At 42.0% G+C, this 15821-nt stretch overlaps 1 protein-coding gene across 6 annotated transcripts in view; it reads left to right on the top strand.

Moving 5' to 3' along the window:
• ZNF410 (zinc finger protein 410) overlaps positions 1-15821 on the top strand; it is a 37644-nt gene that overhangs the window by 15664 nt on the left and 6159 nt on the right. For 2 of the 6 annotated variants that reach the window (XM_056133493.1, XM_056133492.1), the window contains exons 2-11: positions 1075-1257; positions 2787-2922; positions 4674-4892; positions 6724-6915; positions 8215-8365; positions 9215-9396; positions 11831-11920; positions 12530-12655; positions 13608-13748; positions 15207-15334. In XM_056133493.1, coding sequence (XP_055989468.1) covers positions 1225-1257; positions 2787-2922; positions 4674-4892; positions 6724-6915; positions 8215-8365; positions 9215-9396; positions 11831-11920; positions 12530-12655; positions 13608-13748; positions 15207-15334 — 1398 coding nt within the window. In that variant the 5' untranslated portion in view covers positions 1075-1224. Of the gene's footprint in view, positions 1-1074; positions 1258-2786; positions 2923-4673; positions 4893-6723; positions 6916-8214; positions 8366-9214; positions 9397-11830; positions 11921-12529; positions 12656-13607; positions 13749-14034; positions 14239-15206; positions 15338-15821 lie in introns of those variants that run through there. The other 4 variants (XR_008795062.1, XM_056133494.1, XM_056133495.1 and 1 more) reach the window with 4 other exon arrangements.

Here is a 15821-nt window from a genome sequence, read left to right as displayed (position 1 = left end):
CCATGTTGTGGTAAAAGACAAGGTTTTATCTTTCCCAGTTGCTAAGTTGTGTGTGTGTGTGTGTGTTTGTGTGTGTGTGAACATACATATGTATATCTTACATTTTCTATAGCTACTCATCTGCTGTGGGAAGTGTGGGTTGGTGCAAAGGAAATTTGCACCAAAATCTCTTAAATACTGATGATTCAAGAGCAAACCTAGAGAGAAACAGTCACTGTTCATGGCAACTATTCATGCCATGAGGGTAGAAAAATAAGTCATGCTTGCCTTGCGACCAGTGACTACTATTATAGCTGAGAATTTTCTTTTACTCTTTTCTGTTGAAAAACTAGGATACTTTTTGTTTTCAACAAGTATTAATACTGACAAGTGTATATGTTTATGCCTTTTAAAAATCATTGTTTCATAAACATCTTGGGGCATGATGTTGAACTAGGATTTACTCCTGAACTCTGCTCAGGGATCATTGCTGGTGGGGCATAAGAACTACATACTGCCTGTAGCAAAGATAGAGGAGGCTGTATGGAAGGCAAGTGCCTGACCCCGGTGTTACCTCTTCAGCCGTCACACATTTCTTTAAAGTGACAGCCGTAATGTAATCAGCATTTCCTTAATTGTTGACTGTAGGTGTATATAATGTCTTATTTATAATCACAGTTGATGCAATGAAATTCTTCCAGAATATGGTTATATCTAAAGCCTTTTAGAATAGTTTATCAAAAGTAGAAATCCTTCATCAAAGTATGGGTTTTGAAACCTATTTGGCTTATTTTATTTTAAAACAAGTATTTGGGGCTGAATTCTTTATTTGCTGCCTTGTGGTTTTTGTTTGTTTGGGGGCACCACAACTGGTGGTGCTCAGGGCTTACTTTTCTGTGCTCAGGGATCAGTCCTCATGGTGTTTGCGGACCATATGAGATACTAGGGATTCAACCCAGGTCCACCACATGCCCTTTATCTCTCTGGCCCCCTGCTTCTGACATTTAGATAAATGGCTTATTTATCTAAATGATAATTTTTTTAGTGATATTTTTTATTTGATTTTAATTATCTCTTTTTTCTTTCCTGTTTTAGGTTAAATTGATTACCCACTTAGCATAGCATCTTACAGGAAAAGTCCAGCATATCTTAAAGGAATATGAGCACAATAGGAAGGTGTCATTGATGCTGAATTGAAACTTAAACCTGTTCCCTGAACAGTTACAGGATTTGGAAGCTGAATCAATGTTATCAGATGAGTTAGAATCCAAACCAGAGGTGAGTTCAGTTATCTTCCTTTCCTTTTGATTGGCCTAATCCAAAGTTTGTCCTTTAGTTTGAGGATCAGCAGACTTTCTCTTATGGGTCAGATGGTAAATATTTCAGGCTTTGTGGGCTATTTAGAAATTATAAAACTATTATATTTTATACATCTAGGCAATTAACATAATGATACCTTTGTTTTGTGTATGGATATGTAGGAATATATATTTGTGTTTGTACACACACTCTACCACAAACCATTCTCTAAATTTATGCTATGTATATAAAATATATGAATTTATTTTTTCTAAATGTGATTGGGGATTTAACTTGATTGTTTGGTTCTGGCTTTTGTTCTGGGGGTACACTCAGTCATTGCTCAGGACTTAAACTTGGCTCCCAGGGTTTACTCCTGCTGGTACTCAGGGTACCGTTTACATTGCCTGATATGAAACCCAGTTTGGCTGTGTGCAAGACAAGCACCCTACCCACTGGTTTACTCTCTCTGGGCTGGGATTTAACATTTTCGTTTTAGTATTTTTAATTTTGATGGAAGGGTAGCTGAATTTGGAATCAGATTATGATATTTGTTTGTTTGGGACCAGTGTTCAGGATTCATACCTGTTGGTGATCAAGCCTTACTCCTGATAATGAAGTGTCAGAGCTCAAACCCAGGCTGCCTACATGCAAAGCACACATTTAGTCCATGGAGCTGTCTCTCATGGCTCCATGGAATCAGATCACTTAAATTTGAACATACTGCTTCTAATTAGTCATTAGAATTCTAATTAGTTGGTAGCATCACAATGTATCTTTAGCTTGATTCTTCTTTGTATAAAATGCATGTTTAATCAGACTGGGTTATCTATCATAAAGATTCAAAGAGCAATGTGTATAAAAATCGTTTAGAAAATGTAATTGGTAGGGCTGGAGCGATAGCACAGCGGGTAGGGTGTTTGCTTTGCACGCAGCTGACCCAGGTTCAATTGCCTGCATCCCTTATTGTCCCCTGAGCACCGCCAGGAGTGATTCCTGAGTGCAGAGCCAGGAGTAACCCCTGTGCATTGCCAGGTGTGACCCAAAATGAAAAAAAGAAAAAAGAAAAGAAAAAAGAAAATGTAATCAGTATAGAGCAATGGCAGTTTTTTAAAAATAGGAGTCACACCCAGGGACAAGGTGTACTGTCAGGTTTGCTCACCCAGCATTGCCCTCTTGATGGTTTAAGCTATGTGTACTGTGTCAGGGCCTTGCATAGTCTTCCTAGCTCCTACAGTTGTGTTTTTAACCTGTCACTTAAAGTTATTGTTTTTATTATTTCCCTAAGTTTTGCAAGATCAGAGGTTAATATGAAATTCGCACTTTTCTCTAGAACAAAAGACTTAATAAAAATAAGTGTTTTGTGATTGATCTGTGAATGTAGATGGAACTATGAACAGCTAGTAATTTATTTCATCATCACCTCTTGGTAAATTCAGAGGTTCAGATCTATTCCTAACAATTTTTTAATGTTTCCTTTCCCTCCGCCCCTCTTCCCGCCACTTCAGCTCCTGGTACAGTTTGTTCAGAATACATCCATCCCACTGGGACAGGAGCTAGTAGAACCAGAAGCCAAAGACATTACTTGCTTGTCTCTCCTACCAGTGACTGAAACCTCAGAATGCAGTCGGCTAATGTTACCAGGTACAAATTCAAGTCATCATAGATAGATGAATGTTAAGAGCATAGTCTATTTTGGGGAACCAATGAAATGGATAGTTGATTTTACAACTCGTAGAGATTGTAAATGTTAAGGGTCATGGAGAAAAAGCACCATGGAAATTTTGTAATTGCTTGGGGCTGAGCTGTGTGAAAGCATACAGTGTGAGGGAGAGAAAAAGAAGGCTGAGACAGAACTCTGCTCTCAGTCATGAAACTCAGTCATGAATATCTTTGTAACTTTTAATTTATGGTGATTCAGTGAAAAAAAAATAGTACAAGGGTTAAGATGCTTGCTTTGCACACAGCCAACTTGGCTTGAACACCAGTACCGTATTTAATTCTTGAGTACAACCAGGAGTGAGATACCTGAATACAACCAGAAATAAGCCCTGGACTGCCAGGTGTGGGCCCCCTCAATTTGTAGGGCATTTGCCTTGCACGCAGCCAGTATGGCCGACCCGAGTTCGATTCCTCTGCCCCTCTCGGAGAGCCCGGCAAGCTACCGAGAGTATCTCGCCCGCACGGCAGATCCTGGCAAGCTACCCGTGAGGTACTCGATATGCCAAACACAGTAACAACAAGTCTCATGATGGAGATGTTACTGGGCCCGCTCGAGCAAATCGATGAACAACGGGAAGACTGTGACTGTGACCGTGACCATAATAAAATATACATAACATTGACCATTTTAACTAGCTATTTTTAACTAAACCAGTTGTGGCATTAAGCATATTTATATTGTTGTATAGGTTCTTTAGGTTTTGAAATTTCTGCACTGTCCCTAAAATTCTTTCATTCCTGTGGTCTTTTCCATTATCTTCCCAAAAGAGGAAGTAATGTTATATACTTTTGGTCAAGATTAATGAGATACTTGCAAACATTGAATGTTTTAGTGCAGTATAGTACTCATTATATTACAGTCGAAACTTTTGGAAATACAACATCTCCCTAAAAATAAAGTTTTAGAGAGCAAGTCTTCTGAATTATTTCTTTACTTCGGTGTAAAATCCAAGCTATAATAAAATATATTGATGAGTCTAGAAAATTGCAGTTATTTTCTAGGCTGTGGTTTTTCTCCTCCCAAAGACTGACTCATCAGAGCTATCTCATACATGTTACAAAAATTGAAAGGAGAGATTTCTTCCTGTGAATTTTGTTTTTTTTGGGGGGGCCATAAATGACAGTGCTTAGGACTTGCTTCCAGCAGTTCTGGGATCTATGTGGTGTGAGGGGTTGAACTGGGACCTCTCACGTGTAGAGCATATCTGTAGCTCTTTCAGCTGTCTTCCTGACCTCTTGATCCTGTTTGTAAGTTAATTTTGATTGCTCATTTATACTTTTTCAAAGGAAAATACTGATAGCTGGCCTCAAAAGATTTATAATTGGTTATTAATTACTGCCAGATTATTGGTGGAGTCTGTTGCTCATGTTTTGACAGATACCCTATAGAACTTAGAGTCACTGTGCTACTTGTTGAGGTAACTTGCCCACAGCTGACCCCAGTTTCATTCCCAGCACCACAAATAGTTCTCTGAGCACTGATAAGAGTAAGCCCTGAGTACAGTAGGTGTGGCCCAGGCCCCTCCCACCCCACACCCTAAATAAAATCTTTCTGTTCTTGATATTAGAAACTAAAGGATTTTACAAGGACGTTAGGTGTTATGTATCAAAATGTTGAATTTCTTGGAGTTAGATACTACCTAATAAAGCTGTGCTGTTTTTCCCTTAACCAGATGATACTCCCAATCATACTACTTCCTCCAAGGAGGTCCCTTCCTCGGCTGTGTTGAGAAGCCTTCAGGTGAATGTGGGCCCAGACGGAGAAGAGACCAGGGCCCAGACTATCCAGAAGTCCCCCGAGTTCCTGTCCACTCCAGAGTCTCCTGGCTTATTGCAAGATCTACAGCCAAGTGATAGCACTTCTTTCATTCTTCTTAACCTGACCAGAACAGGTATTTTTAAAAATCGTTTTCTGAACTCTGTTCGTGTTTAATTATTTGGGAAGGTGGGGCGTGTGTGGATGTGGGTGTGGAGGGCTCATGCAGTCATGCTTAAAATGGAAAGAAGCTCTATTATTTTGTCTTTCGCTTTATTTGCGTTCGTTTGGTTTTATTTTGGGGCTACCCCAACTGTGTTCAGGGATCACTCATGGTGGGCACCGGGGACCATATGGGATGCTGGAGGATGAACCCTGGTTGGCTGTGTGCAAGTCAAACACCCTTCCCTCTGTATTATTACTCCAGCCCCATTATTTTCTGTTTTAGAGAATTGGCAATTATCTCGTGATAATTAACCGTATAGAAAAATAAGGCCAGATTCCAGAATGACTTAGAATTTTGGGGGTGCTGGAGCAATAGTACAACGGGTAAGGCACTTGCCTTGCACATGGCTAACCTGAATTCTATTTCCAGCATCCCACATGGTTCCCTGAGCACCTCTAGGAGTGATTCTTGAGTGCAGAGTACAGATTCCCTGAACATTGCCAGGTGTGACTCAAATCCCTTGCCGGCACCCTCTACCCCCAACTTTTCTTCTGTGGAAAATGAAGTAGTTCCTATCATAAGATAGCGCAGGATGACCAGGGTTTGGAAAGGATGATCATTTCCACTGTACTTGTTTGATATTTTGGAGGGACATTCAGGAGATCTTTGGAGAGTTTAGAAATAGTAATCCTGAGTTTTAGAGAGGTCTGGTGTAAAATCAGTAGTTTTAGTACTTATTAGCATTTAAGAAGTGTATGAAAGAATGGGCATGGTTTCTTTGATTCACGAATAATCTGGAGCTGGGGTTGGAGTGATAGTAGAGTGGAGAGGGTGTTTGCCTTGCACACGGCCAACCTGGGTTTGAACCCTGACATCCCATATGGTCCCCCCAGCACTGCCAGGAGTAACCCCTGAGCATCTCCAGGTATGACCCAAAAAAGGCAAATAATAATAATAATAATAACAACAACAACAACATCTGGAGTTTAAGAAAGACCATTTAAGAGGGAAATAGAAGAATTGGAGCAACTAGAGAAGGATAGCAGGAAAAATGATGGTGAAAATTTGGAGACAGGGACATAGCTCAGTTGTACAAGCATGAATGCACTCACACATGCACACAGCTGCAAAAGAGTTCCTCCAGGGGAGGAAATATTTTAGAGAAAAAGGATAATATATCAGGGTGGGCCAGTGAGGTATGGCTGGACATGTATACTAGATTATTTATTTATTTATTTATTTATTTTGCTTTTTGGGTCACACCTGACGATGCACAGGGGTTACTCCTGGCTCTGTACTTAGGAATTACTCCTGGTGGTGCTTGGGGGACCATATGGGGTGCCAGGGATTGAACCTGGGTTGACCACGTGCAAGACAAGTGCCCTACCCACTATACTATTGCTCTTACCCCAGAATTTTGTATTCATTTTAAAAGTGACGATAGGATAAACTTGCTTAAGACCAATATAAAGGCTGTCATCTAGCCAAGAGAGAGGAATGGGTTGCCATTAGAGATAAGTGAAGGACACAGGGAAGGGCAATTGAAGGATGAGATTGGGATTCTAGAAGGATGGGAAGCCTAGGTCTGAATGAGTGTTTTTACCTCAGAGAGGAGGTGATGAGGTAAAGACAGACTTGCGAACTTAGAGTAGAAGGACGACCTAATCTTAGAGCAGAAGCATATGGGAGGAGAGATTCTGGAAGAGCCAATTCAGCACATGGCGTTTCTGAAAGAAAGGGGTATTGTTGAAAGAAAGGGGTATTGTTGGCCTAACTTTTGTATATCTTACATTTTTTACAGGTCTGGGCTCTTCAGCTGAGCACTTAGTGTTTGTACAGAATGAGGCAGAGGATTCGGGGAATGATTTCCTCTCCAGTGAGAGCACGGACAGTAACATTCCATGGTTCCTCCGAGTTCAGGAATTGGCCCATGACAGTTTGATTGCCGCCACTCGTGCCCAGCTGGCAAAGAATGCAAAAACCAGCAGCAATGGTGAGGCCCCTGCGGTGTTACCATGTTCTGGGAAGAGTTTTGATGATGCAGCAGCTCTCTTTTGAGTTGTATATAATCTTTCTCTCTCTTCTCTTTTTAAGTTATTTTTTTGTTTTCTAATCTTTGTTGTTAAGAGCAGAAGATTGAAAGTATATGAATTTGCTAGTGTTAGCATACATGCCTGGTGAAGGTTCACGGTGCTGAGTTGGGTCTCAGGCCGGTACCTTCCTGATGAGCACCACTGAGCTGTATAATACATTCACACATGTAATACATTACAAAATACATAAGTTACTTGTTTTATTTCCAGTAAAATAAATTCAACCATGCATCATCAACTAAATTAGCCTCTTAATTCTCGTCTTTAAATAATCTGTTGGGCAGGGGGCTGTGAATGGCCCTGTCAGTTGTGCACTTGCCTTGCATTTGTGAGGACTTGGGTTGGAGTCTCAGCATCTCATATCCACATAAAAATGATAATCTACAGGGCTCCCTTTAAAGGAGAAGTCTTTCATCGATGCTGGTAGTGTTTTGAAGGGTCTTTTGTGTGTAATGTTTCTTATTCTTTTGAGTTATTTTAAACGTTTTTGGGTGGGAGGACTATACTCAGCAGTGCCCAGGGACTTGACCCAACTTGTTGCTCATGGTCTGCCTGACGGTACACAGGGGAATCATGTGGTGCCAGATACTGAACCTCAATCTCCTGCCAAATCATATGCTCAGTTGAGCTGTCATGTCAGGTTTTTATTTTCAATTTGTATGCCATTATGAAAAGAATTTTATTGACTAATAATAAATTACAGGACAAGAGAGAGTACAGGGTTAAGGTGCTTTCCTTTCATCCCACTGATCGTGATTGAAATCACTGGTACCACATGGTCCCTTGAGCACTGCGATGGGTCATTCCTGATCACAGAGCAAGGAATTCCTCCTGAGCACTTCTGGGAGTCCCCTCCTATCCCCCTCAAAATAAATGAATAAAGAGGAGAAGAATTGGGGAAGATGAGGATGGAGACCTGATTAGTGATCAGGAGTTAAATACAGAAGCTTTGTTTGAATCAGGGTGTTTCAGTTGGGTCCTTCACTGGATTACACATATGTAACTAGGATCCGGAGAGATAATACAATGGGTAGGTTGGCCTTGCATGTGGCCAACCTGGGTTCAATCCCTGTCACCCGGTATGGACCCCAAGCTCCACCAGGAATGATTCTGATCACAAAGCTGTGAGTAAATCCTCTGAGCATTGCGAGATGTGGCCAAAAAACAAAGTTAAAAAAACAAATGTGTGACTCTTGCAGGAGAAAATGGTCACCTGGGTTCTGGTGATGGGCAACCTAAAGATTCGGGACCCCTTCCTCAAGTGGAAAAGAAACTCAAATGCACAGTTGAAGGTTGTAACCGGACATTTGTGTGGCCAGCCCACTTCAAGTACCACCTCAAGACTCATCGGTGAGCAAATCTAGGATTCCATTCTTGTAGCCCAAGAGTGCTGATCCTTTCAGATGAACTTATCCCAGAGTTTCAGCTCACTTACGGTTAAGATAAAGTCCTTTTCTTTAATAAAAAAGGATTTGCGTGTCTTGTTAACTCATCCTTGATAATATATAAGAAGTTGTTTTGGCATTTAAATGTCTTAAACCAAGAGTTTTGAAATCACATATTAAATAATTTCTAGAGTTGGGGAAATGACTTCAAGCACTACAGCACATGTCTGGCTTTTTCAGAGTCCCAAGTTCTCTCTCTGCAGTCACTGGAACTGCTGTGCCTAAACAGCAACCAGTCATGGGCCTGAGCATTGGCCTGTCTGACCCAGTTGACTGGGTATAACCAGAAGTGTTTTTTTCAAGCACTTCTCGGGAGCTTTCCCTCACTCCCCTAAAAGTCCAACCCTTGGATTTAAAAATACAAATGCTGGACGGTGATAAGAATAGTACAGCAGGTAGGACACTTGCCTTGTGCACGGCTGACCTTGGTTTAATCCCCAGCATCCCAGTATGGTCCCCTGAGCTTTGCCAGGAGTAATCCTTGAGCTCATATCCAAGAGTAAACCCTGAGCACAACCAGGTGTGGCCCCCAAAGAGAAGCAAACAGAATACCTCTGCTTGGGCCTCACACCCAGCGTGTGTTTCTGAGAGGTGGAGCCTGGGCGTCTGGTGTTTTAGCAGACCTCGGGTGATCATGGGGTAGCCATGTTCTCAAATTTTGAAGAATCAGTTTAACTTTGATTTTTTTTCCTCTCTGGCAAAGAATCTTTTCAGGTGTTGTTGCTTACGTGTTTCTTTTGTTTGTTTTTGGTAGAAATGATCGCTCCTTCATCTGCCCCGCAGAAGGTTGTGGGAAAAGCTTCTATGTCCTGCAGAGGCTGAAGGTGCACATGAGGACCCACAATGGGGAGAAGCCCTTCATGTGCCCAGAGTCTAGCTGTGGCAAGCAGTTCACTACCGCTGGAAACCTGAAGAACCACCTGCGCACCCACACAGGTTGTCCACCCGACGTTTATTCGCAGTCTGTGTTTGCTTGCCTACTGCGGCATGGGGTGAACTAGAGATGAAGGTCCAGAGTTGTTGCTAGAACTCTGGAAATGAGGGCCCCCCCAAATGCCCTATAGCAGTCTTGGATTCATTCAGTAACATCTACTGAACTTTGATCTATGTGTGAGAGCAGCGGTCTGATTTCTGCCTCTAGGAATTGTAGGCAGGGAATAAGACCACTACATGGCTTTCCAAATACCTTTGCATTTGTGCAGTTGTAATTTGGGGCTTTCCATTGAGTTGCATAAACCACAAAGTCTGTTCTAGTGCTAAGTGGGGAGAGTGGAAATATGAAAGCTAAGGTACAGGACTAGAGAGATACAGCGACTACACTTGCTTTGCATGTGGCCCACTTGGGTTCAATCCAGGGCTCCCCATTTGATTCTCCAGGCTCTACCAGGAGTGATCCCCAAGTACAGAGGCAGGAGTAAGCTCGAAAGCATTGAGCAGAGCTAGGTGTGGCCCCTAAACTGTAACCTCTCATTGTGGTTTTTGGAGCAACACTTGGCTGTCATCAGGGATCACTCCTGGTGGGGCTCAGGGAACCCTGAGGTACTGGGGATTGAACCCAGGATGGCTGCATGCAAAGTGAGTGCCTTCCCCCTATACTATCTCTTCCATCCGTAAGCCCTGATTGGAAGAGTTTGCTTTCTCACCGTACCTTCCTAATACACAAAGCAAAATGAAATAATTTGTTCCGGGTCACTTGGTGTATTAATATCAAAGGAGCTAATAATGATACCATGACTATTAGTCTAAAGGTGACTTTCCAAGCTGCTTAGCTTAGCATGATCTAAGTCTCAAGCCAGAGCTTAATCACTGAACTCAGACCGCTGTCTTGGAACGTGTAACTCCTTTTCTCCACTTTGGTGCTGCTTTGTCTCTTGCTCATTCTGGCACTGCTAGAATTATAGCAGATACAATGAAAGGGAAAGGGAAACCTAAGCTGAAGCCACACATTGGTTCCAGGCAGTCCCTAAGAGGTTAATATTACCACTGAATAGGTTTCAGAGTAGCATGACTCTGTTCTCAGCTTTTTCTTGAGAGTAAACTATATCTGCTTCAAGAAAACAGTATAGAAATAGAAGAATAAGGGTTTACTTCTGGCTCTGTGATGAGGGACCACTCCTGGTGATGCTCAGGGGACTGTGCGTAGTACCAGGTATCAAACTGGGTTCAGCTGCATGCAATGCGGGTACCTTACCCCTGTACTGTCTCTAGCCCCTACAATCTGTTTCTAAGTAGGAATCTTAAAAAGAACTGACTGTAAGATAAAATTCTCTGAAGGGACTGAGATAGCTCAGAGAACTGCTATAGCGCTTCCCTTGAATGTAGCTGGCCCGGATTCAATCCCCAGCACCCCATTTGGCCGCTTAGCACTCCTAGGAGTGATCCCTTGCCAAGAGCTAGGATTAAGCCTTAAGCACTACCAGATATGGCCCAAAAACAGTCACAGTCACAGTCGCAGTCACAGGCATCCCATTGTTCATCGATTTTGCTTGAGCGGGCCCAGTAACGTCTCCATCATGAGACTTGTTGTTACTGTGTTTGGCATATCTAGTACTTCACGGGTAGCTTGCCAGGCTCTGCTGTGCGGGCCCAGAAACAACAGCAAAAAAGACAGGGGGCTAAGGGAGGGAAGGGAGAACTATGCATGCTCTGTGTTGGGTAAACCCTGTTAGAACCTAATACCACATGGTCCCCTAAATGCCACTGAGAGTGACACCTCCCACCCCAGCAGCAATCTGGAAGTAACCCCTGAGCACTTAATGATGTGAGATGGCATATGCACAACCTGATCTTAGAGGGGGATGGGATCACTGCAGAGGGTGGGGCAGTGCAGCTAGGGATCAGCCCTTCAGCCAGGACAGAGCAGCCACCCTAAAGGAGAAGGCAGGGCTGTGTGCCGGGCTGCCTGCGAGGGGAGCACTGAGAGGTCTGAGAGGCAACACTTGCTAGATACCAACTGAAATTACACAGATTGAAGTTAAAAAATCAGAACTTAGTCCTACACTAAGGACAGAGGTCCAGGTCAGAGAGGGTATTTTGTGTGTTGTACGTGTGTGTCCCCTACCCTCAGGGGTTTATTTCTGGCTCTGCACCCAGAAATTACTCCTGGTGGGGCTCAGGGGACCATATGGGATGCCAGGGATCAAGCCTGGGTCAGCCCCATGCAAGGCAAACGTCCTCCTGCTGTACTAACGCTCCCCAGATTGGAGAGTTTGCTTCTTTTTTCCAGCTACATAATAATAAACCTTTCTATTTAGAGATGGAGGGCGGGCAGGAGAAAAAAAAAATCAGTCAGTCATAGGAAATGGTGAATTAGAATGGAAAAGAGAGTAATTGTTCATCAGAACACTGAGTATCTTATTTTCTGCTCTAGGAGAGAAACCTTTCCTTTGTGAAGCCCAAGGATGTGGCCGTTCCTTTGCTGAATATTCCAGCCTCCGAAAACATTTGGTGGTTCACTCAGGTACTAGAATATGTGCTAATCATTGATTTCAGGGAAGGAGGTAGCTGAAAGTGATTACCTGTGGTCTTCCGGAAGTGGTGCAAGGAAATTTAAAAGAAATAAACAGTATTAGAGAGAGTGCAGAGGTTACGCAGCCTTGCATGCTGCTGACTCTGGTTCTATCCCTGCCACCACATATGGTCCCCTGAGCACAACCAGGTATGGCCCCCAAACCCAAGGTAAATAAAAGAAACAGTTTGCTTTAGAGTTTTGTTTTTAGCTGAGCCACTGAACTTCTTTCAGTCCAGATCTTTTTCTGAGAAGATTAGCAATTTTTTTCTATAATTGCTGTTACTTTCTAAGTTTCACCAGAGGAAGCTTCTGGAGGATATTCAGAACAGAGAGTTTCCAAGTTGGAAGTGACCTCAAAAGAAGGGAAACTGTCAAATGGAGAAGGGATATGATGAAGGAGAAGTCTCTGTCCAGTTTAACATTCCCCTGGCTTCTCCATATAGGGCTGTGCTTTGTTTTGTTTTTGCTGTGTGGGTCTATCTTGAGTCCACTCTCTTGCGGTCTGAAATGTATCTCGTCTTTTTGGTCCCCCCATCCTAACCTCAACCCTGTTTGCAGGAGAGAAGCCTCACCAGTGTCAAGTCTGTGGGAAGACCTTCTCTCAGAGTGGGAGCAGGAACGTGCACATGAGAAAGCATCACTTGCAGATGGGAGCAGCCGGGAACCAAGAGCAGGAGCAAACTGGTGAGTAAAGTGGAGGACTGTATTTTCTGGGTTCAAAAAGCCAAATAACTAGCCTTTTCTGGTTATCTGGAAACTGATTCTGTTTTGGGTAGAGACCAGGTCTTAGCTAATGGACTGATTAGTTTCCAAATAATAGTAAAATCATCTGAAAGCTTTTAAAACATATGTACTTAGTTATCCATACTTCCCCTTAAACAAATAAAACATCCTGATAAATAAGCTGATTTGTAAGATCACAGAATCTGTAGTTGTTAACAGCTCCTGTGGTTTCCCATGGATATGAGGTCTTGGGTTCCAAACCTACCAACTAAAATTAAATCAATCACTCAATCAATAAATGTCCTGCAGTGATTTTGATGGTAACTTGTACTGATTTGTGAACTAGCAAGTGTCACTGTGATAAAGATTTTATATTAATTTAAGATCTAGAGAGATAGTACAGGGGTTAAAGAGATTGCCTTGCACACAGCTGAGCCAGGTTCAGTCCTTGGTCCCCTGAGCACTGCCAGGAGTGATCCCTGAGCACAGCCAGGAGTAAGTCTAGTGTGGCTCAGAAATCAAAGGGGTGGTGGTGGGGGGATTTTCTACTAGTTTAAGTGTTGTTTACTTAATAGCCATTAATTCCCATTTTACACTAACTTAAATTGAATATAATTATTCCTTTCCATCCATTCCCTCAATTCTTTTATTCAACTCTTTTAAGGGTTTATCTGTCTCATATCTTACATTAATTATCCGGCTGTTGATCACAAGCACGGTTTTTTATCTATGAACTCAAGCCTACTCTTCTAGGTTTATTCTTACTTTCCAAAAGTAAGTTAAATAGGAAGTGGCATTCAAGATACAGGGGAACTTCTGGTGTGGAAGAAAAGGCCAGCTTCCTGTGAAGTCCAGTGGGGTTTAGGTGCGGCCTTGACTGCTCTATGTCTCTCCCATCCTGTTCTCTGTGCAGCTGAGCCACTAATGGGGAGTAGTTTGCTTGAAGAAGCTTCAGTAACAAGTAAAAACCTGGTGTCTATGAATTCCCAGCCCAGCCTTGGAGGAGAATCCTTGAACCTACCAAATACCAATTCTATCCTAGGAGTTGATGATGGTAAGACTTTCAGCTCTCCTTTATTTGGGGAAAATGAGCTGTAACTAGGGACTAAGGAATGGGGTTGTCTTCAAAATGGAAGTTTTAATTCATTTCTTGTGAGTAACTGTAACATTATTAAGTAGTATTTATGTTCTTTGTCTTGGGGGTGGATAGTAAATCTGATTTTTAAAGTTTTTTTTTTAAAAAAAAGATAATATAACGAAGAATTTAAAAAATTTTTAAGAAGAAAATTATCCATAATCCTAGCATCCTAGCCCAACTATTTCTATCTTTCCTGTTGCAGTTATGGAAGAACTTAACTTTTAAAACATTTAAACAGAACATAACCAGGTTTTACAAAGGAGATATAAAGCAATTTCTCCATACCTTCAAAGCCATATCTTCTGGAGAAAAGAAAGGGCTCTCTAGGAAACACTTGCTCCTCTCTGATATAGAAATTTCACCCAAGTTACACAGGCCAGGCCCTCTTCTCTGAAAAACTTAACAGGTGAGGTCAGCATGCATTTATTCAGTGCCTACAGTGTGCCTGGCACCATGGGAAAGAAAAGAAGATAGGGACCTTAGAATCTAGTTGAGTCAAAACTTCTATATGGGAAACAAGTTTGAGGCAATGTAAGATGGTATGTAGGCATATGTGAAGTTATATGCTTATAAGCTAGAAAGCCCCCAAAAGAAACTTAACTTACATGAAGACTTAATTGGTTTATGTATTGACTATTTCCAGAAGATTTTCACAGTGACACCATAAGTCTGAGTTCAGTATTTTACTTACTCATGTTCTACTCAGTCATTTTTTGAATTTGTGAGCACCTTTGTGTCATACATATGTATATTGAGCTGACAGGGCCTGTGTGTGCTTTCATGGTAAACCTCCTGTTTCCTGAGTACTGTTGGATAACCAAGCATGAGTACAGAAATTGCATGAAACTAGTTTGCCAGCCATAAGGAAAGTCTCAGGGGAGAAAGGGACATGGAGTAGGAATGTTGAAGCCAGGTTTAACTGAAGCTCTTGACTTGTGAACATCTTTATTGTTGGTGATGCTTTAAGAGTTCATTCTGGTTCCCTGATTTGCCGGCCTAAATACACTGTTTCATAGTCGTCTTAATCTTAATTTACAGTGTGATTTAGCCATATTGCTTCAAGTTAGTATATTGAAACGGTCAACATTCACATCGAGGCTCTGAGGCTGGAACTTCGTGGTAGAGCGCATGCTTCACTGTATGAAATCCTGAGTTTGGTCACCAGCAGCAGAAAAAATGTGTCTTTTCTTGCCATCTTCTTTTTGAGTACTTTTCAAATATATTGATAATGATGAGTAAATAGGACTTAATTTGGAAGAATTACAGCAATGTGGAATTAGATTTTTCTGGGAACAGTTTTTAGAACCTTGATAAAACAGGTAGGTATGTCTGTGGATTTATATTTCACTAAAGTGTTTTGCTGCTGTTTCACAGAGGTGCTTGCCGAAGGATCCCCACGTCCCCTGTCTTCAGTGCCTGATGTGACACACCATTTGGTGACCATGCAGTCAGGGAGGCAGTCATATGAGGTTTCTGTCTTAACTGCTGTGAATCCACAGGAGGTAATTCTTTCTCTTGCCTGTACTTGGTCTTGTGGATACTAATGTGGAGAGTAATTGGGAATGTAGTTGTGTTATTTGAAAACTATCCCAGTTTCCATTTTCTGGAAACTTTTGACTAGAAGATATTCCCTTTAAGGTAAGCTTGAGTCCAATTCTGAGGAGATCCAGAAAAGTGAGAACTAGTTCTGCTTCTGGAACCTTAGAATATTAGAACACTAACTCGTTACGGAACTAGATGTCATCATGAGCTCATTCCATACTCATAAGCTTTCGCTAAAACCCAGGTGTCCTGTATCCTTCCAGTAGTATGCAGTCTTTCATAATGCTTTTTATCGTTTCCCTATCTTTTCATTATAACCTTTATATTATCATCAGCTGGTGCTTTTGTTGGGTTGATTATTTGGGGGGTCACACCTGTCTGTGCTTAGGAACCCATGTAGCGATAGACCTTGGTCTTCCTATATGCAAAAGCATGCTCTCAGGCTCT

This window comes from Sorex fumeus, unplaced genomic scaffold (genome assembly GCF_029834395.1).
Source record: "Sorex fumeus unplaced genomic scaffold, SorFum_2.1 ptg000098l, whole genome shotgun sequence".
NCBI lineage: Eukaryota > Metazoa > Chordata > Mammalia > Eulipotyphla > Soricidae > Sorex > Sorex fumeus.
This window is presented reverse-complemented; position numbering and strand designations above follow the sequence as displayed.